This window comes from Eublepharis macularius, chromosome 3 (assembly GCF_028583425.1).
Source record: "Eublepharis macularius isolate TG4126 chromosome 3, MPM_Emac_v1.0, whole genome shotgun sequence".
Lineage (NCBI taxonomy): Eukaryota > Metazoa > Chordata > Lepidosauria > Squamata > Eublepharidae > Eublepharis > Eublepharis macularius.
In genome coordinates, this window is record NC_072792.1 from 37216130 (window position 1) to 37239394 (window position 23265).

At 43.5% G+C, this 23265-nt stretch overlaps 1 protein-coding gene across 2 annotated transcripts in view; it reads left to right on the forward strand.

Moving 5' to 3' along the window:
- Positions 1–21835: 21835 nt before the first annotated feature.
- Positions 21836–23265, forward strand: part of RBM26 (RNA binding motif protein 26) — a 57732-nt gene continuing 56302 nt past the window's right edge. For both annotated transcript variants that reach the window (XM_054973605.1, XM_054973606.1), the window contains exon 1: positions 21836–22127. In XM_054973605.1, the coding sequence (XP_054829580.1) occupies positions 22057–22127 (71 nt within the window). In that variant the 5' untranslated portion in view covers positions 21836–22056. The remainder of the gene's footprint in view (positions 22128–23265) is intronic.

The following is a 23265-nucleotide window of genomic DNA, read 5'->3' on the forward strand; positions in this document are numbered from 1 at the left end:
GAACGTTAGTTGTTATAGACTTTCTGGGCTGTATGGCTGTGGTCTTGATATTGTAGTTCCTGACATTTCGCCAGCAGCTGTGACTGGCATCTTCAGAGGTGTAGCACTGAAAGACAGAGATCTCTCAGTGTCAATGAGTGGAGAAGATGTTAGCAGGCAATTAATATCTACTCAAGAAAGTGGGTTTGGGCTGAGTCATCCTGTAAGAGTTTCCCAGGGTGTGGAATGCTAATGGGGGGAAGCTTCACTGTATCCTGAGGAGGTTATTTTGCATACGGATTGGTAGTTGATATGCTAATTTAAAATTATATATAAATTACCTGCTAACATCTTCTCCACACATTGACACTGAGAGATCTCTGTCTTTCAGTGCTACACCTCTAAAGATGCCAGTCACAGCTGCTGGCAAAACATCAGGAACTACAATGCCAAGACCACGGCCATACAGCCCGGAAAATCTACAACAACTATAAGGACGTTGTATGGCTGCCATTATCCTGTCTATTTATTTAAATATTAATACCCTCCCTTTCCTCAGAGATGCACAATGGCTAACAAAATGCCAATATGGCATAAAAACGCAACAAGGTCACCAACACAAATACAGTCAGACAATAATATATTTATTTCATTTGGGATCTTAATGCAGCTTGACATTGCCCCTAAGTTACCAAGTGATCAGAAAAAAAAACTGGCCTATCCTACTATTCATGGTTGCCCTTTCTGCATAAATCAGTAGGAGAAGCGTTTAATGCCATGGCAGCATTATCTCCTGCAAGACTCAACAGTTCAAGCTGCGAGAAGAAAGGGACAGCGGACTTAATTTCTCCCTGTACTAAAGACATTCTACTGATTTGATTACCTATTCTTTTCTTTATAGTCTTCCATGTGGACCAAATGATAATAAAGAAGCTCACACTGTCTGTGTTGTAATAAACTGGATGGTTAGTTTCAGGGCTTTTTTTCTGGGAAAAGAGGTGGTGGAACTCAGTGGGTTGCCCTCAGAGAAAATGGTCACATGGCTGGTGGCCCCACCCCCTGATCTCCAGACAGAGGGGGGTTTAGATTGCCCTCTGCACTGAGTGGCACAGAGGGCAATCTAAACTCCCCTCTGTCTGGAGATCAGGGGGCGGGGCCATTTCCAAGAGGTTCTGGAACTCCGATCCACCGCGTTCCAGCTGAAAAAAAGCCCTGGTTAGTTTACATAATAGTATCCTGAATATCCCAGCTTACATCAGGTTCGTCAGAGCTTGGGAGCTGATCAAGGTTGGCCATGGTCAGTACTTGGATGAGGGAACTCCAAGCAAGTCCAGGGTTGGTATGCTGAGGAAAGCAATGACAAGCCACCTCCGCTCACCTCTTGCCTGGAATGCTCCATGGATGGGGTTTCCGTAAGTCATTTGCAACTTGGCAGTATGTTTTCCTTCTTAGTTTACATAATAGAAAGTCTTTACTAAATTAACCTTTGAGGCCCCTTTTCAGCTCTGACAAAGGTAAAATAAAAACATAAGAAAATGTGTGTATGCATAAAAAGGAAAAAGCAAGTAGATATGTTCAAAGGCATCCCAAAAGCAATAGAGATAAGCATATGTTTTAAATAATAATATTATTAGGAGAAAGGAGACAGGCAGAGATAGCCAGGCACCAGAATCCTGGAAACCAGGGAGCAGGCTCTTACTGTCATATATGCCTGTCTGCATATCTGCCATGAATGTATTCTGAGTTATGTGCTGGTCCTCTGAGGGCATGAGAAGTTTCTTATTGATGTTAAGGCAGTAGATTATCTTGCAGTATTTACTTTCTCTTTCCCTGCTGCCTCCAGCAAGTGTCCTTGAAGGCTGGCTGTAGCCAGCTTGAAATGTATCCTTCTTGGAAACTGGGATGATTTCATTCTTTGTTCTGTCTAGCCTAAACCTAGCTTCTCCTCTTCATCCCCCTTCGCGCCCAAACTTTAATGGTCGCTATCCTGATGGCAGGAACCTTCCCTATAAACTAACACTACTGACCCTATCCATGTCACTTCTGCCAATTCAGTTGTCTGAGCACCTTAAACTTGATGGACCTTTAATAAAGTTACTTCAACCAGTACACCTGCGTGTTTGCTGTGGAGAACTTAGGGATTCTACCTGCCAAGGACTGACACTCCCTGTGCTACCACAGCCACAACCAAGAGGGACACTTTGTGCCTCACAACACCACTTGTGGAGGAGTCTGATGAAGGGAATTCTGACTTCTGAAAGCTCATACCCTGGAAATGTAGTTTATTTTTAAGGTGTTACTGGGCCCAAATCTTGCTCCTGTGAAATGAGTTAGGGTGAGTTTTTGTGACTAGCCCAGAATCACCCAGCAAGCTTCTATGACAGAGCAGGGAATCGAATTTGGGTCGCCCAGATCCTAGTCCATCACTCTAGCCAATACACCACACTGGTCCTCATCATCAATTTTATCTTCACAAAAATCCTGTGAGAGGCATTAGGCTGAGAGAGCATGACTGGCCCAAGGTCTCAGAGATCCTAGTATGATCCTTTCATCCTTATTCCACACTGTCTGCATCCTGTTTCACACACATTGGCCAACCAGGTGACCTGGAGGGCCACCACAGGGCTTCCTTCTGCTCTCTTCTCTTGTCTATAATGTTTAGGCACACTTTGCTGTTTCGAGACATCTTCCTGCCCCATCCTCCACATCACAGAGAGGATGACATGTTACTAACAACAACGTGGTTTGCCTAAGCTTTATGCGGATAAAAGAAAACTTGTTTCGAAATGCCCATCTTGGTTTTGTTAAAATTCTTCTCATAGTTTTCTAAACACTAGGAATGTGTGCGCTGCCGAGTTGCAATCGACTTATGGTGAACCCAGCAAGGGGCTTTCAAGGCAAGTGAGAATCAGAGGTGGTTTGCCAGTGCCTCCCTCTGCAGAGTCTTCCTTGGTGGTCCCACGTCCAAGCACTGACTCTGCTTAGCTTCCAATATCTGACAAGATCGGACTGACAAAATACGTTTGAGGAGACTTGTTTTATGTCCATGTGCATACATCACTGCATGCAAGAAGTTGTTAGAGTTTCTTGACAAACAAGCTAGATACACCAGGTTAGCAAAACTGTATTTTGAAATATTACAGGAACATATTACAAGAATATATTACAGACAGCACGTAATCTGATAGGTTAGGATGTCCAACCTGATAGCTAGCTAAAAATATAATAAATACTGAACATAAGAAATTAAATTCCAAATCCTGAAGGCCATGTTGTGTCCCTCAGGGGTACATAGAGAAGCTTCCAAGTGCCCTCTTTAAAAACTGCTAATTATTTTTAATATAAGTAATATAATTATTTGTAATATAAGTAGCAGGCATTCTCTTAGACCTGGTTTATACATGCAGCAGAATTATGTATTAATTAATCTTCTGTATCAATATCAGTAGATTAACATACACTTTCTGCCTAACATACCTCACAAGGTTGTTGTGAGGATCAAATGGAGGAGAGGGGAACAATGTAAGCTGCTTTGAGTCCCCGTTGGGGAAAAAGGGGGATATAAATGAAGTAAACAAGCAAACAATTTAAAAAAAGGTATTGATTGCAATGCATTCGATTTAGGGGTGCCAGACCTCTGGTGGGGGTGGGGGATCCCCCGCCCTCGCCCTCCACACCCTGCCCCCACTTACCTGGCCAGCAGGGGGGGGTGCACCCTCCATGCGCGCTCCTCTGCGGAGCTGCGCACTCCTGCGAATTGGGCCCATTTTGGTGCAGATCGGGCCCGTTTTGGGACACTGTGGCATGCAGGAGCGCTCCCATGCTCCACAGCGACTCAAAATGGGCCCAATCCAGGCCAAAATGGGGCTGTTTTGAGGCGCTGCAGAGTGCAGGAGCGCTCCTGTGCTCCGCAGCGCCTTAAACGGGCCTGATCCGCGGGGGTGTTTTGGGCCGCTGTGGAGTGCAGGAGCATTCCTGCACTCCACAGCAGCCCCCAACGTGAGCCCCTCTAGAGTATGGGTGTGCTAGGGGGGCGTGCGCAGCATAATAACATCACTTCCTGGAAGTGACATCATTGCGCTTTGTGGGACCGCATGCGCACTTTGCGCACGCACACCCCCAGGCAGGACAGAAGTAAGAGCCAGGCCCCGATCCCCCGCTGGGAGCTTGAGGGGGCCTGGCAATCCCAATTCGATTAATCATGTGACAACACTATGCATGTTTATGCAGGACTTTCCACTGAATGCAGTGAGACAGACTTGAGTAAATATGCATAAGATTTCTTTAATTACTTCTAACAGCACATCTACTGCAGCTGAAAGCAGAGTGCAGCTTCTATTATATTAATTGTATGAAAATACAAGCTTTGCAGCTATGCTCTAAATGGCCATGCATACAGTGCAGTTAATTTCCTGCTATATTCTTAAATTACGTCCATAAATTGGATTTGTTTTTTTTAAAAGCAAACAGAATTTTTAAAACCTTACAGACGACGTACAGAAAGCCTGACTTAAGCCTGGACGTTCCTTAAGGGAAGAATATCCACTTTCAAGGATCCCCACATTGGGATTATATGAAAGGGCAAATTGAACACCCTCTGATCTAGCAGAGCTCTTTGGTTGACAGCAGACAGCTGGGTGGGCATCTGATTACCGGTCAAATCTGTCCTTGATGTCCACACAGACAGTTTTCAAGTAAACAGAAAAAACAGGTTTCTTCAGTTTTATGCCAAACTGTTCCTGTTTGCATGAATGCACACCTGCTCCCTTGCACTTCCAATGCAATCCTTCAAAGACTTTCTTAGTAACACCTTGTTCTGTATTGGACCCTTGAAAAATGTTTCATAGTATACCGGATCTGTTTACAGTGCACACACTTCTCTCCCTTGTACTTCTGAGGGCAGGCTTAATTTCTTTCGAAACAGTTGTGCATTCAGCCAGAGAAGTGTCCGTCACACATAATGACCTTATTTACTGGGGGAGGGAACTTGAAAAAAAGGTATTGCCATAATGGGATACAAACTAGGTGGGAACAGGAGAGAAAGTAACCTGGTGTGAGCCAGCCAGTACTAAGGTAGCCAACTCTGGGATGAGAAATTCCTGGAGATATGGGATGGAATTTGGAGACGGTGGCATCTGAGAAAGGGAAGGACCTCAGTGGAGTATAATGCAATACAGTCCTCCTTCCAAAGCTGCCATTTTCTCCAGTGGAACTGTTATCTGGTGACCACTTGTAATTCCAAGAGATCTCCAGGCCCCATCTGGAGGTTGGCAACCCCACAACTGTAGCCTGAGTAGAGCATCAGTAAAAAAAAAAAAAGTGCCGGAAGTGGTACCTTCCATCTCCTGCTCTAAGCCTCGAGAAAGAAATAGCAGTTGTAGGAAATTTGTTAATTGCATCTCTGGTGAGATATTCAAAGCAAAAGATATCTATATTGTAAACACACAATAAGATTGAAAACATAAGTTTAAAAGCACTGACAAAGATGAAGAGCAAGACAAAAGCTAAGATAAAAGGCATTTCCTAATCTGTCCCAAATAATCTTAGAGAGAACGAAATAGCTTTGTACTGAGATTTCTTCTGCAGGGTAACAGTGCTTCAAAAGTTGGTACAAACCAAGGCAGTACATGGCATATGCCATCGATGGCAAATAAATTAATACTCAGCCTGTGTGAATGAGACAATGTAAAGTCAGCAAAATTCTGTCTCCAAAGGAAAACAGTTTTGTTTAGGAACAAGAAGATTAAGGCAAACTCAAGGACAACTAATAAAAGACAACGCTGTATTCTCAGGGATAACTCCTATCTCTTACGGGAATGTCGTGTCTATACAGAATAATACACATCTGTCCTCAAAGAAGATTAGCAACTCCAAGTGGTTCTGGCACACTTATTTTACATGTGCCTGGAAGAACAACAAGATCTGGAAGACAGAAAATTAGAATTATTGGGAAACTTGACTAAATGAGATTTTTAAAACATGGATCTTTGCCAAGATCCACTTATGGATATATGTTTGAAATCAGTAGGTGGCCAAAGTGGGCTGAAAAGATGCCCAGAAGAACTGGGACTTTACAAAGTCTTCTAGGCTCCTGCTTGGATACAGTGACTTTATCATTTACGGTTACCACCCTACAGGTGGAGCCTGGGGTTCTCCCAGAATTATAAAAATCTCCAGGCTACAATGATCTGTTCCCCTGGAGGAAATGACAGGTTTGGAGAGTGGATTAGACCCTAACTGAATGGATTAGACCCTGCCCACACTCCCAATGTCTTCAATTGTTGCAGATTAATGCTAGATCAGACTGGGGGAGTTCGGCTATTACAATAGATGAACTTGTGTGCAAAATCTCCCCAAAGTATGCCACAAAATAATTATAACAAAAATATATTCATATCAGTGAGAATCAACATTCCCTAAAAGTAAGAAACTAAAACACCTATGCCATATATGGTATCAAATCCATCCATGCAGTTCCTTAAACTATTCCAAAGGCATGGGATATAATTTTTCCTTGTCATTATTGTATGTAATATTCTCTCATTTGAGTTTGATTCTGCATGAAACAGACATAGATATTACCAATTATATCTTATCTTTCCACTCTTCTAAGACTCAAGTCCACCCACACATTTTTGAGTACTATGAGTAACAATCTTAAGGGTCTAGAAAACCACAAGGTAGACCTTAACTATAAAGAGAAAGCAAACAACTCCCCAGCACATACCCAGCAGTATACATAATTATTTGCATGTACAAGCCTAGAAGGCCTAAATCACCTTTTTCTGGATCCTTCTTGTCCCCTTGAATATCTAAATGATGAGAGAACATTGGACAGAAAACTAGAGCGAGATATTATTCTGGGATTGGCTCTCTGTTTGCAGTGGGAGATTTGTTTCAACTGTAGCTGGAATAGGGTTGCCAGCTCCAAGTTGGGAAATTCCTGGAGATCTGGGGGGGGGGGGGTGTGAAACCTGGAGAAACCTGGAGAGAGTGGGGTTTGAGGAGGGAAAGGACCTTGGCATGGCATAATTCCATAGAGTCCACCCCCCAAAGTAGTCATTTTCTCCAGGTGAACTGATCTCTGTGGCCTGGAGACCGGTTGTAATTCTGGGAGATCTCCAACCACTACCTGGAGGCTGGCAACCCTAAGCTGGAACCATGGTGGGCGGCGGCGGGCGGGGAGGGGAGAGCAGAAAAAACAAATGCCTATTTTCACTCAGCTTGTTCACCACCTTGTGTAAGTTGCCCATGCTTATGAGTGTGTGCGTGATGCCTTTTACTCACCAATAAGTAACTACTGTCAAACTCCTGCCTTCCCCCTCCTCTCAAAAAAACTGGGATTAGGGCCCCAAATCTATCTAACAGGTAGTAGGGGAGATTTTCTTGGTTGGTAGATCGCAACAGGTATAACTTAGGGATCCCCCATTTTAGTAATGAACAGTACAGTCCTAATCCTGGTCTCCTCAGAAGCAAGTCTAATTGAATTCAATAGGAATTACTGACCTGTAAATGTTTAGGATTTTTTAATTATTCATTAGATTGTTTTACCGCCGCTCCCTCAAATGAAGCCCGAAATGGTTTACAACAATTGAAAACAATTTAAAAAACTATTAAATAATTAAAAACAAAAACAGTTAAAATGACAATAAATATTATATGTTAAAACTAAAATCATAACACTGCAATTAGATGATCCCCGAAATACAGCCTGTAGTAAAAAAAAGCAACTAGGTGACAAAGATTCGATATTAATCATGGCTGGTTAAAGGCTTGCTGAAATATTTCTGCCTCACACATATTGTCAGACAGAGCATTCTACCAGGATGGGGCCACCACAGAGCAAGCCCTCGACCTGATGGAAGAAACATAAGCCACTCAGGAGCTGGGCACCACCAGTAAGCCTCAAGATGAACACAGATTTCATGGGGGATCATATCAGGCGAGCCGTTCAGGTATAATGGTCCCAGATTGCAGCTGAAGATGCTGATTAATTGCTACCTTACCCACCTCTCAGCTTTTCCAGCACATTTTTGCATCTTCTTAAAGATTAAATGGCCAAAAACAGTATCATAACTGCCTGCCTCTGTTTTGGAAACAGTGACATCAGAAATCGCACAAAAGGAACTGCCAGTGTTCCGTGAGTGAGTCGCTATATTTAAGACGTGGAGAAACAGCCAGGCTTTAGGGTGATGAAGATCTGGCAATTCTAGACTCTGTTCAGTGTACTCATGCACCCTCTCTAAGGTTGCCAACTCTGGGTTGGGAAAGTCCTGGAAATTAAGGAATGGAGGGACTTAGGTGGAGCCTAAGGAGTGTGGGGTTTGTGCAAGAGATTGACCTTAACAAGATATGATGTCATAGAGTCCATCTTCCAAAGCAACCAGTTCCTTCAGAGGAACTGATCTCTGTGGTCTAAAGAACAGTTGTAATTCCAGGAGATCTCCAGCTCCCACCTGGTGGTTGGCAGCCCTACCCTCACCATAAATTTTCTGTGAATAGGCCTAGAGAAGAAGACATTTCTTTTCTTCTGCCTTGTACAAACTTCTGGTCTGAAGAGTTTCTTATGACCAAACTACATGCAACATTGAAAATCTGAGATCAGAGCTCCCTGCATATAATTTAGCCACAAAAGCATCCACTGACTGCAGGAGAAACATAGACCAGGGGGGGAAAGGTTAGAAAGGAGGGGGTAACCTCCCACATACATTTTCCTGGCTGCTTTTAGTCCTGGTAGGAGAAAAGACAGACACCATGTGCACACTTTTTTTTCTTTAATGGGGCAAAAAGCAATCGAGGGTGGGGTAATTTTGATAAGGGTGGGGTAATTTTGATAAGCGAGTGGGAATGGAGGAGATTTAAACCCTCCACTTTCTATGGGCCATGGGTCTAATTTGTATCAGATCCCCCCCTATACACAGTGTTTGGGCTACGTTATGTGTCTAGGTACCTAGTCAGGCATCCCCAATACCATGGGTCATTTTGCCTTTAGGATTGCCTACTGGTTAAGCTTTTTGAGCCAGCTGCCAATCCACCTCTGTAAAATACGAGATTGTATGTTGACCTCATTATATCTGCTGCACACTTTTTCACACAACTCATTAGCAAAAGAAACACATGGCTCTGATAATGAATTAGACTTTCAGTCAGGCTTCATCTTTTGATCCTTAATGACTCTCTTCTAACATGCGACAATAAATCCTGAGACACTTTGTACATGTCTTTGGACTAAAGCAGGAAATGAATAATGGTAATCAGTCCTTTCTCAAGTGCTCACATAACTTTGCACCTTGCTGTGAGTTAGAAATAAAAAGGGCTTCAAAAGAAACATGCATTCCCCCCCCCTCCACCCCCAATAGAGGTATCTGTCTGCCTTAGGGCTCTATCTCTTGAAAGCAAATACAACGTGTGGAAGGATGAAGTTTGTCAAAAGGCAGGCACTTCTGAGAGCAGAATCAAATCGGTGGTTTAGGTAGTTAGTAGAAAGATGTAGAATGTCATCGTAACCGAACTAATGTGACACAGAAATTTAATCTAATTGGTACATAGATACAAGAAGCAGGTATGTTAATCAATCATAGTGGCATTAAACTGGCAGTTTAGGGCAAATCCACACAATATGACTACTATGGGAACACACCATGGTTAAACTGGGATTTCCTGCATCAAACACATAATGTGTAAATGTCATACATACGTGTTCATGAATCTTGCCCACTTACTGACACGTGTATCTGAAACCTAATTTGCCCTGATTCCCAGGTGCATAAAAATGGAGCAGGGAAAATTGTAAGCCACTTTGAGTCTGCATCAGAGAGAAAAGCAGAGTATAAATATTTTATTAAATACTTCGTCCTCTTTTTCCTGTGCAGAGGGATTTTTTGGATAAGGATCTAAAATTTCTCTTAGCTGACAAGAGTCCAGCAATAACTCTATCCATTGCTGAATTCCTGGCTTATGTGTGGAAGTCAAGGGTAACATTTTATAAAGCCCCCTATGACTGTGCTGTATCCTGAGATAATTTTGCTGTCTGGGGACCCGATTGTGCTGCCCTATGAATTTATTCCACAACATTTCTCCTGTTTTGTCTGTATTATTTATGCCAATAAAGGTTGCTGTGCTGATATTAAATAAATAAGTGTACATATGCTTGCTGTAGGTAACACTGTAGGAACAGCCTCTTCCTTTAGTAAATTAGACCAGAAATCTTGTGCATTGGAAGAAGATAGGATCTTTTCCCTTTTTTGTTTCGGCAATAATGTGCCAACATTTACTAAGCTGGCATGTGGGCGCCGATAATGTAGTAAAGCTTTTTGTAAACTAGCAGATTTTGTAGATTTATTGGCAAGGCTCCTAGAAAGGCATTAACCAATTTGGATAACAACAACATGATATTGTATCAATTTCATAACAAAGTTGCAGTTCAACTGGGACATTTTTGAAGGAATCTCACTGCTTCGGAGTCACCGTGTTGTTCTTTCAGCCAGGCATCTTCTTTTCAAGATTAGCCTAATCTGCATGTATCTTTGTGTATTTATAGACTATATCATCTCCTCAGAGAAACCCTCAGTCAGGCGGTGCTTATTTCTATTTTTATCTGGACTGCTTATTTAGGCCCATCTAACCAAGTGGTTCTGATTTCAGATTTACAGTGCAACAGACTTTTCAATCATCATTAGTCTTTGCAATGAGAAATGACAAAAGAAAGGCCTTCTATTCAGTGTAAACTGAATAGATATATAAAAAGTTGCTTACACTGCATTCCTTTCCTCCATTTTATCCTCAAAACAAGGTAGGTTAGGCTGGGAGTGTGTAGCTGGCCCCAGATCACCTAGCAAGATTCCATGGCAGAGGTGTGATCCAAAGCGAGGTCTCTCAGATTCTAGGCCAACACTGTAGCCACTATGCAAACCAACAGCTTCCCTCCGTTTCCCACCACTGCTTCCAAGGGAGAAAAATGAGGGGGGGGGATGGTGGTAGGGTGATTATGTCACGCTACATCATTTCCAGCAGAAACTAGAAGTGACTTCTTTATGTTAGGGGGTGACACTCTAGGATTCACCCAAGATTCTATGGTTTATTCAAAGAGTTTAGGGCAAATTGTAGAGTATCAGCCCTGATGTAATGACATTACATCCAGTTTTCACCAGATGTAATGTCGCATGCCTTTCTCCATCCCCCTGTTCCTCCTACTAATCACTACAGTATGCTGGCTGCAAGCCCATTGATTTCAGTGGGTTTAGATGTCCAAGTTTTACTCAGGAGTGACATAGTGATGTTGCCTACATCTTGCGTACCCCCTTGTGTCCCTGCTCCCACCCCTTCCGCCAGTTGGCAGGCTCAGTGTGACACCCTAGAGTCAGTTTTGATAGGCAAATTATGTTGTTGTGGAAGAATTAAATCCCTTAACTCTCTCTGTGAAACCTGACCCAGATCAGGTCATAAACACCTGAAAAACACAAGGAAGATCTGGTTGTGAATCTCCCAATATCAAGCATGTTTTGTCCCTTATTTTACTGCTGAAATTGAAGCTGTAGGATCTTCCTTACAAAGTATTTGGACATCATTGGAACTTAAAACTGTCACATACCCCTGTCTTATTTTAGAAAGATCCAGTAATGAAAATGAAAAAAAGAAAAAGCTGGATATAAAATCTTAACAACACATGAAATTTGACCAATTGAGTATAACAGGCCATGTCAGAGGCCCAGACTGGCCTGGGAGGCTGAGCCATTTCTAGCTTTCAAGACATTTTGCTATAATACATACATACAACACACAGAGAAAACCACAAAAAGACCGAGACAAAAATTTGAATATTTTTTTCTTTAACATGCGTTTTTCTAGCCTTTTTTGAGTACCCTTGGGAGGTCAACCTCCAGGTGGTGGCTGGAGATCTCCCAGAATTACAATTGATCTCCAGGCAAAAGAAATCAGTTCCCTGCTATGGTACCATATACCCTGTTGAGGTCTCTGCTCTCCTAAACCCCACTCCACCATCAAAATCTCAAGGAATTTCATAGCACGGCACTGCCAAATGGCCTTCCTGCCCACACCCTGAGTAGCCCTGAGGAATAAATTGGAAAGGAGCAGGAAGTGGTAGGTAGAGGACATAATATATCAAGAATGAAGTCTGGAAGGACACTAGAAGAATGTAAATATATTTTAGTATGTTGATCTTGTCTTTACTATTACTACCGCTGCTGATACAGACATTACACAGCTTTCTAAATATTCAATACACATATTTCTGTGTTTTAGATGATTTCAGATGAATATGACATATTCTCTAGTAAGAAGTTATTCATAATTCTGTGCAGTGTTTTTATTCATTTTTCTTAAGCACTATTCATACATACTTATTTCATATAAGAAAATGTACATTGTTTTTTTTCAAAAAGCCAGAGAAATTTCAACCTCGCCCTTTTGTTAATGTCTGAGCTTATTCCTTTACTAAGGGAAAAGACATTTCGTTCTTTAAGACAAACATACAGGACAAGGAATACAGATAAGGGAGAGCTCAGAGTCAGAACAACAAACAATGTTTGAGCTCCCTCTGGTGGGATTGTAAGAGCAACTGAGAAAAGAAACTCCATAAACTGAGTCTCTCTACACGAGATGCCTTGGCGCATGTTTGTTAAGTTTAGGGAGATGCAATGTTATCTGGGAAAGAAAGTTTTAAAAGACAGAGCTGGTGGAGATTGCTCCTCAGAGGGTTTGTTAATTTCAGCTTTGCCTCTCCAAAGGCTCCGTCAGTTTCACCTCTCCAGCCTAAAACTGTATGGGATCGCAACCAGAGGGCAGCGAGGAATGGAAATGGGCTGGAGCTGCCTTCCAAAGCCGGGCTTGGAGCTGGAGAGGTTATAATGGACTGAAGTTTCTCTTCTGGCATTTCACAGCCCCTTCACATAGCTCCAGTGTATAGCAAACCCTTTGCTCTGCGCTGGCTCTGTCTTTTTAAACTACCCTTCCCAGCTAACATTGCATCTCCCAACATGTGTTCTTCACGTGTCAGATGTCTCGTGTAGAGAGACTTGGAGGCAATTTTAGTTTAGTCACATTGTGAGAAGACAAGACTCACTGGAAAAGACAATAATGCCAGGAAAAGTTGAAGGCAGTAGGAAAAGAGGAAGGCCCAGTGTGAGATGGATTGACTCAATAAAGGAAGGCACAGCCTTCAGTTTGCAAGACCTGCCAATTATAGGATGTTTTGGTATTCATTAATTCATAGGATCACCATAAGTCAGAAGTGACTTGACAACAAATAACACACACATTAACATTACACTGAGGGCCTGAAGCAATGAGCACATGCACTTACAAAAAAGAGAGAAAATGTTATGATACCTCAGTTAATAATCACAGTCAATAACATCAAAATTACTACTCTACATCTTGAATTAAATTGTAGGGAAAATGCATCCTTTATCATAACCGTGACAGAGAGGGCCATTACTTCAACAAACATGATCCTGAGAACGCGTCTCACTAAGCAGTAGAAAAGAGCAAGAGTCCAGTAGCACCTCTAAGACTAACAACATCTGTGGCAGTGTATGAGCTTTCGTGAGCCACCCCTCACTGCTTCAGACACCTTCTCACTAAGGACACTGTTTAATGACAGCAGCAAGAAAATAAGCTTGCCGTAGTTATATTTTTAAAATTAGCTTTGGATTTATTGTGAGGGAATTTTATGCTTGATTATTTTTTCCTCTTTGCAGTAGAGATGAAGCTAGTCATGGCTCCTAAACTAACAGTGCAGTCCTAAGGAAAGTTACTCTAGTCTAATCCCATTGATTTGAAGGGGCGTAGACTGGAGCAACTCTTCTTAGGATTGCACTGCAAATCCAGTATCTTCAGGAACTATCTGGCCCAAAGATGTGTGTGGGTGATAGACTTTTCTGGCTATATAATTGGCCAGAAACTCCACTCTGGCAACTGAGAAAGTTTCTTGACCTGTCACATACTACCTCAAAGTTACCCTCTTGTAAAACAAGTTGCTGACCAGGCCACAAGGAGAGAATGGGAGACAACAATAAATATCACACTAAAGTCAAGCAGTGATGGGAGTAGACATGGGCATGAACGGAAAAAAAATGAACACCCTGTTTGTCGTTCGTTGCCATCCATGAACAACGAACATGAATGAACATGAACTGTTCCCAAACATGTTCGTTGTTCATTGTTCGTGGGGGCTAGAACCACCCCCACCTCAAACTCCCCTACTTAGCCCCCTCCCCTCAAACCCACTTGCCTAGCCCTTTAAAGATCCCTTTAAACTATCAGCTGGCAGGTGATCCACCCCCCCCCCCGCCTGCTGGCTGATAGTTTAAAGGGCCTTGTCCTGGCAAAAACAGCAGTGTCTGCAGGCAGCTAGTTTGAGAGGTTGCCAACTGACCTTCCCAATGTCCAATACCCACCAAATTTGCAGGGGACATAGTCCTCACTGTCCTCTGAAGACCCCCCAAGTTTCAGAGAGATTGCACCCCGGGAAAGGCATGATCCATGGGTCTCCCCCTTGGCTGTTATTTTCTCTTCACAGCGGCAAAAACGGGACTCTCTGCTGGAAGTACTTTGAAGGGTTAAAGTCAGGAGTTCAGACAGAGTTCAGTCCCTGCCTCCGGTTGCTAAGGGAATTGATTGCAGGTGCCAGACTGTCTGGCTTGACTAATGGCTGACGAAGGCAACGAACCAGGCCACTTGTTCGTTTAGAATGGGGCCTCATGAATGGCTTGTTTGCAAATAGATAAACGGGCTGTTCGTGGGGTTTTTCCGTTCATAATGCTGTTCGTGCCCATGTCTAGATGGGAGTAGTGAAGATGACAGGAAATTCATACACTGCAAAGCCTCATTTTGACAGCTGTAGGTCAACCCAGAAGGATCTGATGTTGAAAGGAAATTTGTTAAAATGTGAAACTGAATACTTGAGAAAAGATTCAAATATGTGCATTCCAAATGTGAAAACAATGCCTTTTATGCCCAAGGAGGAATGTTGTCACCAAGATCTCTACTTAAATAACAGGAGTTCCAACAGAGCCACAAATCTCTGTAGATTCCCATTATCAAGATTCTGAGTTTCAGAATGAAAAATGATCGGTCTTGAATTTGAGACTGCCATCTGAGCTGCTTGATCTGAAAACTGACACAAAATGTTTTCACATTTCCACTAAATCAGTGATTCCTTTTCACCTAACTTGAAGAAAACGATTTAGTGTTTTATAGGCTCTAATCTGTTCCCTTGACTCTTGTTATTTTAACTCAAAGATGGTTATGGTTAACCTTAGGATATTTATTGGAATCAGAAAAATGTAGTACCTGCAGTCCATTTTGCCTGTATCTTATATTAGATGGGGAAATTCCTCTTGTTTCCATTTTCATAGAGAAACAGAACCCAGCCACAGATGGATCGTGTCAAACCCAGTCTTCACATCTCAGCCACTCCTGGATCTCCACAGCCCATCCCGATGTCAAGTTCCATGCACTGTCACGGCATTCTACAAACAATGGTTTAAACAGTTAAGAGTTTGAATGCGTTGCTATGGACCAGTCTGTATTCCATGAACATGGAGAATTTCACCTCGCGGTTGTCAGCTCACATCTATCCTCGGTATGTAGGATTTCGCCCCCCTTCTCTATGGACATAAATCATATGACTTAAGTGGTTTCACCTTTGACTAACGTAGCCACTGCAGTTGTTCCTAATACCAAACAATAATATTTTGTTCAAGTATACAGACTTATTAATGATAACCTTAACAGCATTGGCGTTCAGCAGTCTCTCACTATGGCACTTGTAGGGGGATTCTCCACTGTATGTCTTCCCCACCCCCATGATTGTTCATGGACCCTTAACCTGTAAAAATTATTCATAATACCCTTCTAAAAATGCACTTCTGGAACCCTCTCCTCCTTTCATAAAGAAAAATAGTCTTGGGAAGGGGCCTTTGTTAGAGGAGTGAGAGATTTAACTCTTTCCCCCATTGGCATAGTGGTTAAATAGCTGGACTGCCAATTAGCACTCTGTTAGTTCAAATCCCATTCTTGCCATGAGCTCAGTAGGTAGCCGTGGTTAAGCCATTCCTCTGAACCCCAACTCCACAGCTGTATTGTGAGGATAATAATAATAACACTGAGTTTGTTCACCACTATACGTGGGGCACTAGTCTGTCTAGAAGAGCGATACACAAGTGCTGTTGTTGTTATTGTGCTGGACATATGATTAGGGTTGCCAGCCTCCAGGTAGTGGCTGAAGATCTCCTGGAATTACAACTGGTCTCCAGGCCACAGAGATCAGTTCACCTGGAGAAAATGACTACTTTGGGGGGGGGGGAACTCTATGGAATTATGCCATGCCAAGGTCCTTTCCCTCCCCAAACCCCACTCTCTCCAGGTTTCTCCAGGTTTCACCCCCCAGATCTCCAGGAATTTCCCAACTTGGAGGTGGCAACCCTACACATGATAGATACAAAGACGCTGTAATCTCAGTAATAGAGCAACTTTCTTCCATACTCTGCTCGCTAAATGTTTCATCTGTACACTAGGGGTTAACTGTATGCTGCACATGCATTTGAGTAATCAAGTTGCAACAGGCACAATTTGTAACGAACAGCTTCTGGAGAGGGCCATTTTGTTCAGAAAAGCATTGTGGAAGTGGGCACTTTACTTTCCCTGCCTCAATCACACCTTCCCCAAGGTGTTACCTCCCCCCACCCCTCATGTTGAGGCCTGGGTTTTCTAGGTTAATTTTTAATATAGGTCTGAGTTTAGGTTTATACAACACCTGAGGTTGGAGCAGCAAACCTGCTGGTAATTATATTGATCCTGTGGGTAAGAAAGAACAGGGGTACCTTTCTTGTGATACCTTCTGTTTTGTGAAATCAGCTCATCTCTTTTACCCTTTCAGAAGAGTTGCAAAACACTCTTATTCTGCAATTATGAAGGTTTGCTTTGCCATTTGGTAATTAACAGTTTAAAAATGGATTTTTGCTTTTGTTATGTGTTCAATGAATAACAAGCCTTCCAGAGAGTTTCCTTGATAGATCAGACATAGGACTGGATTGGGCCCCTGCCTGCCACCTGACTTTTCAAGGTGGTGGGGAGTGGAGGAACCTCAGGACCTCTGTTCATGGAACTCCCAGAATTACATGTAGTGTATTTTATTTATTTATTTAGAACATTTTTATGCTACCTTTCTAAAAACCTGCCAGAGGCAGCTTACAAAATAAAAGCAAAACATTGAAAGATATAAATTAAAAGCCAACCCAACATAAAACACAGATCATAAAATCAGACCACAATGAAAATCAATCTTTTAGTTAAAAGTCTGGGTGAATAGAAATATTGGTGCCTAAAAGAAATCAAAATAGGCACCAGGTGAACTTCAAAGGGGAGGACTTTCCACAGGCGAGGTGCCATTACTGAAAAAGTCCTGTCTCTGGCTGCTCCCTGCCTCTCCTCTGAAGGCAGGGACACAGAGAATAGGGCTTGTGAAGTAGATCTCAACTGGCAGGCTAGACAATCCTTTCCTTTCCCTGCAACTTAACAGCCTACAAGCCATGCGTCAAGTATTTTATAAGTAATTTATAACTCCATAGATAAATATGGCTAGATCACATGACAGCAAAATCTTCAGTTTCTGTACAGGCTAGACAATATGGGAGGAGGTGGTCCTTCAAGGTACCCTGGCCCCAAGCCAGTTAGAGCTTTACAAGTAATAAACAGTGCTTTGAAGTGGGGTCTGGAAACAAATGGGCAGCTGGCGCAGCTCTTTCAGCACTGGATTGATACATCCCTGTAATCTGTCACTTAGAATAGCCTGGCTAGTGCATTTTGGATGAGCTGAAGTTTCTGGACCATTTTCAAAAACAGCTCCAAGTAAAGCACATTACAGTAATCCAACATGGATGTAATCGGAGTATGGATCATTGTGGCCAGAACATGCTTTTTGAGTAACAGCCGTAGCTGATAAAACAGCACTATGTACCCCCAAAGAGATCCAAAGGCCAGGATCCAGTACTACCTCCAAACTACAAACTTGTTCCTTCAGAGGGACTGCAAACCCCTCCAGGACAGGCTGTCTCTTCAGTCCTCAAGCAGCTTTGTCACTGACCAGTAGAGATGGGCACAAAACAAACTATGGAACAAAATTCCATATGGAACGGCTGGTTTGTAGTCAAAGAAGCACGCATTCTGTGGGACCGCATTTTTCTGAACCAAACAAACTTCTCTTACCGTTCCATTGCCGGTTTGGACACTTTTGGCACCAAATACTCCCTTGCCTAGGCAACAGTGGCAGTCTTTAGCTTGCTCCCAATCTGAGGTCTCCAGGCTTGATTGGCAGCTGTCCCTGCCAACTTGAGAGCTCCCACTCTGGCCTATCCAGCCAGGAAAAGCGGGGGGAGGGTTAGAATCTCCAAGGCAACTGAGATGGGCCTTCAGCAGCCATGGTAACACCAATCTCTTCCTTCCAAACCATGTTAAGCAGGTTTTTCTGCCAACCAGAGTGCTCCTGTGTCGTTCAATCTCTTGGCTTTCCCCATAAATACGGGAGAGGGAGGAGAGCTTGGTGGCTGGCTGTGGTGTTGGGATTGGGATTGGAACTTGGATCTTTCGCCTGCACTTCTGGCTGCTGGAAAGGGGGCTGAAATGCCTCTTTTCTTTTCTCTTGCTTTCTTGGTTTTCTTACTGACTGGGGACTGGGGAGGTGTTTGGGAGAAGGGTGCTTTTTCCCTTTCTCCCCCCCCCTCCTAGTCTTAGCTTTTCACACATATACACCAGACTTTTAACGAACCAGACTTTCCTGGGGGCACCAGCTTTGGGGCTCTATAACTCGGATATCCGTATTGCAATCTTCATGAAACTTGGAGGGTGGCTGGAGGAGAGCCTACTGAAAACTCCCTGAGAGTTTGGGCTCTCTGAGCATGAAGGGGGTCATCCTAGCCCCCCTGAACCCCAAACCGGTTCAGAAATTGGGTGAGTTCATTAAGTTCCTGTTCTGTGGAAATTAACGAACCACAAACCGAGCGGTTTGGGGTCTTTTTCGTTCCGTGCCCATCTCTACTGACCAATATACCTCAGTCTTGTCTGAACTGAGCTTCCAATGACTCCCCCTCACCCATATCATCACCATCTCCAGCGCCTATTCAGGTCTTGCACAGACTCATCTGACTCAGCTGTTAAGGAGGAGTAGAGCTAGACTAGAACCTCATGGGTTCTAAGAATAAAAATGGAGCAGGAAAGAATCACGTGTCACCTTGGAGGAAGGGTAGGATAAATTGTGATCGACTATCATAAAACCACTTTGAATATTGTAAAACATAAGAAGAGCCTTGCTGCAGCAGACCACTGGTCCATCTACTCCAGCATCCCATTTCACACAGCAGCCAACGAGTTTCCCTGGAAGGCCAACAAACAGGTCATAGAAGCCAAGGCCTTCCATTTATGCTGCCTCCTAGAACTGGTATCCAGAGATTTGCTATCTTGGTACACTGCCCTTTATTCAAGGCTAGTAGCCATGAATCTATCTAATCCCTCTTTAAAAGCCATCTACCCGTCTGGTCATCACTATATCCATTGGCAGTGAGTTCCGCAATTTAATTATTCATTGAGTTAAAAAGTATTTCCTTTACTTTCTCCTGAACCTATTACCCATCAACTTAATTGGATGCCCCTGATTTCTAGTACTGTGGTAGAGATAGTATTATGGTAAAGAAAAAGCTCTTTATCCATTTCCTCAAGTCATACATATTATAAACCTTTATCATGTTCCCCCGTTATCTTTTCCCCAAACTGATAAGTATCAAACTCTTCAGCCTTTCTTTAAAGTAAAGGCACTCCAGGCCCTTATCCATCTTGGTACTCATTTCTTCTGTACTTTTTTCAGCTCTGCAATATCCTTTTTGAAATATAGCAACCAGAACTATACACAGGATTCCAAATGAGGCTGCAACGTGCTCTATAAAAGGGCATTATACAATACTGGCCATTTTAATCTCAATTCCTTTCCTAATAATCCCCAGCATGGAGTTTGCCTTTTTCGCTGCTGCTATACACTGAGCTGGCATTTTCATCATGCTTTCCTGTACAGCCACAAGGCTTCTTTCAGTTTCAGTACTGGCCAGTTCAGACTCCATCAGCATACATTGTTAGGATTTTTTGTTCCAACATACATCATCCTGCTCTTACCAACACTGAACTTCATTTGCCATGTTGTTGCTCACTCATTCATTCTAGAGAGATTCTCCTGAAGCTCTTCAGAGTCCACCTTGGTTTTCACCAGGGTTTTTTTTCTGGGAAAAGAGAAGGGTACCTACCAGGGGACTTAGGCCATTTCTGTAGTATTTGCTTTAAGTTCAGCTGTTAGTTTCTCCCTCGTTTCCTGCAGAATTTCAGTGCCTGTCTCTTTTCACAAGGTACCCATCTGTCCCCTCCCTTCAGCTAAGAGGAAAGAGTCATCTCTCTAAGCCATTTGCTAGGCCCATTTAAGGGATATCTACAATCCTTAAGAAACATTAAAATTATTTGGCCTTGGCTCCTTCCAAGATTTTAAGCCAACGCCAAAGACAGAACCACCCAACAAATTCCAAAGACTGGAATTTGAACGTGGCACACAACTAGACACAACCAATCACACTCACATGAGATTTGTAGTCCATCCACTTCCATGGAGCGGCAATTCTTTTATGTTAGAAATCATGAGGGCAGAAGCACTGGTTTCTTTGGGTTAATAATGTGTAATGTATATACAAATTATTTGTGTGAACAAACTGAGGAGGGAATATGATCACATTTCTGCTATATTGCCCCCCCCCCCAACACACACTCATTAAAAATGGTATTTAAGTTACATCTCTCTAAACATCTCGCTGTGCTGGATGCCATGAAAAGCGCATTGAGGACTTCAGTCCTAACAACTAGCTCCTACACTTTTTAGAAACCTAGTCATTAACAGTAACAATTTTTTAAGAGCCCAAGCCTATTTCCGTCTTCTCAGAAAAGAACCCCATTGAGTTTAGACAGGCTGATTCCTAAGTATATGTGTGCAGAATTGTTGATCAACTGGGCTAGCTGATTTTTAAGTTATACAAGATTAATTTTAAATTGAATTAAGACCTTTCCCACCTTCAACTTGCTTAAGATAAACTGGAGCCTAACAGTATCTAAAAAAAATAGCAATCGTTTATTTCAGCATAACTTTTCATGCATCTACAGATCTTTTATGAAGGAAGCATTAAAGGTGGGGGCGGCTATGAATTTTGCGAAACTAGTTAACATCTGTAACGGACTGGGAGTTTTGCCAAAACAGCAGGATTTGAGTCCGGTGGCATCTTAAGAGACCACAACATTTTCAGGGGGAGAGCCAGTCAGAGCTTCCTGCTAAAAGAGGTGATTCCTGTCCAGCGTATGAAATCTCAATTCTTTGCTCAGTCTTTCGCAGTTCACCCTATTGAAATCCGCGGAATTAATTCCGCGTGATGGTCGCGGGACTCACTGGGACTCACTCCCAAGTAAAGCTGCCGAAGGAGCTGAGCAGCGTTCAATGGGAATGGCGGCTCAGAAGACATTTCGGAACCACAAGGAGGTAGAAAAGGACGGAGACTAGAGACACCCAAAGTGGCAAATGCGGGATGTCACTTTATTCCGACTTTTCAACGGAGGAAAAATAAAAAACAAACCTCCACCCCCTTTTCTTCCTCTCGCCCCTCCTCCCTCCCCGGCCTCAGGCGCGCCGCTTTCTGAGGAGACGGAGCGCTACGCCTCCACTGCCATTCCTTCCCGCCCCTTTCTCCGCGAGGTTTCTTCAAACCTCGCGACATTTCCTTGCCGCCATCTTAGTTGTTCTGGCGGCGGTGCGGGAGAGGGGAGGAGGCGGAGAAGCCTCGGAGACAGGCGGCCGCTAGCTTAGGCCGTAGGGGGCGGGAGGAGAAGGGTGGAAAGGTCGCCGCCTCGGCCGGTCCGAGCTGCGCTGCCCGCTTCGGAGCCGTCCGCAGTCCCCAGTGCCGTCCCCGCCGCTTCCCGGGCCCCGGCTGCCGCCGCCTCTGCCATTGCTGCCTGGGGGAGGCGGGGCTCGGGCCGCTCTGGATGGTGGTTAAAATGATCATAGAAAACTTCGAGGCGCTGAAATCCTGGCTCAGCAAAACCTTGGAGCCCATGTGAGTAACCCCCGCCTCCTCCTTTCCTGCTTCGGTGCACGCAAGGGATGGACACGTCTCCCTTCCCGATGCGCAGTAGGCAACCCGTGCCTTGTATACGTGTGGCCGGGGATAGAAACGGAAGCCCCCCCCCCCCGCTTTAGGCTTCGGATGTACACGCTAGCAGTGCAGGTTTCGTGCATCGAGGGCTTCAAGGGCAGCCTTTGTCCTGGAGATCTAGCTTTCTTTGTGCAGGGATTTTTTAAAAAAAGTTTCCAGCTGCATGGTGGAGCATTCGGGCCTCTGGTTGGAGTACATCCCTAATACATATGGAACATACGATAGAGTCAGGCCACTGGTATGTGGAGGGAAGTGTTGTCTTCTCTTGACTAGCAGAAACAGATCTTTAAGATCTCCTATTAACTGGGGAGGCCAGGGATTGAACATAACTTTTTATATGTAGATAGATGTTCTACCCCAAAGCCACCCAAGTTTACCCTGCTGTGAGATCTATGCCATTCAAAGAGTTGTTGAAAACCACTATGGACACCATGACAAGAGTTTTTTCTGCCCCCACCTTCCCACACCACCGGGACTCTTCTAAGCCCCAGCTCCCCAGCTGTATTGCAGAGATAATAATAACACAGACTTTGTTCACTGCTCTGAGTTGGGTACTAATCTGTCTAGAAGAGTGGAATATAAGTGCAGTTATTACTATATATATAGATATTAAAATGACATGACGTGTATAGCTTCCAGGACCCCTGGAATATTTCCTCCCTCTCTGACAGTAGGGCCACATCCTAAAAAGTAGGATGACAGTAGGATACCACATCCTAAAAAGAGTGGAACAGCAGGATTTGGGTCCAGTAGCTCCTTAGAGGTAGACAAGTTTTTCAGGGTATAAGCTTTTGAAAGTCAAAGCTCGTTTCATCAGATACAGGGAGGACTGGTTATCCTGGAGCCTTTATATCCTAGTTCAGGGATATCCTCCTTGTATGAACAAAGGAGTTTTGACTCTGGAAAGCTTATACCTTGCAAATCCTATTGATCTCTGTGATGCTGCTGAACTCAAATCCTGATGTTCTATTGCAGATCAATGCAGCTGCCTGGCCTTAAAAAGTGTGGTATGTTCTTTCTTGGATATATGGATGTTTGA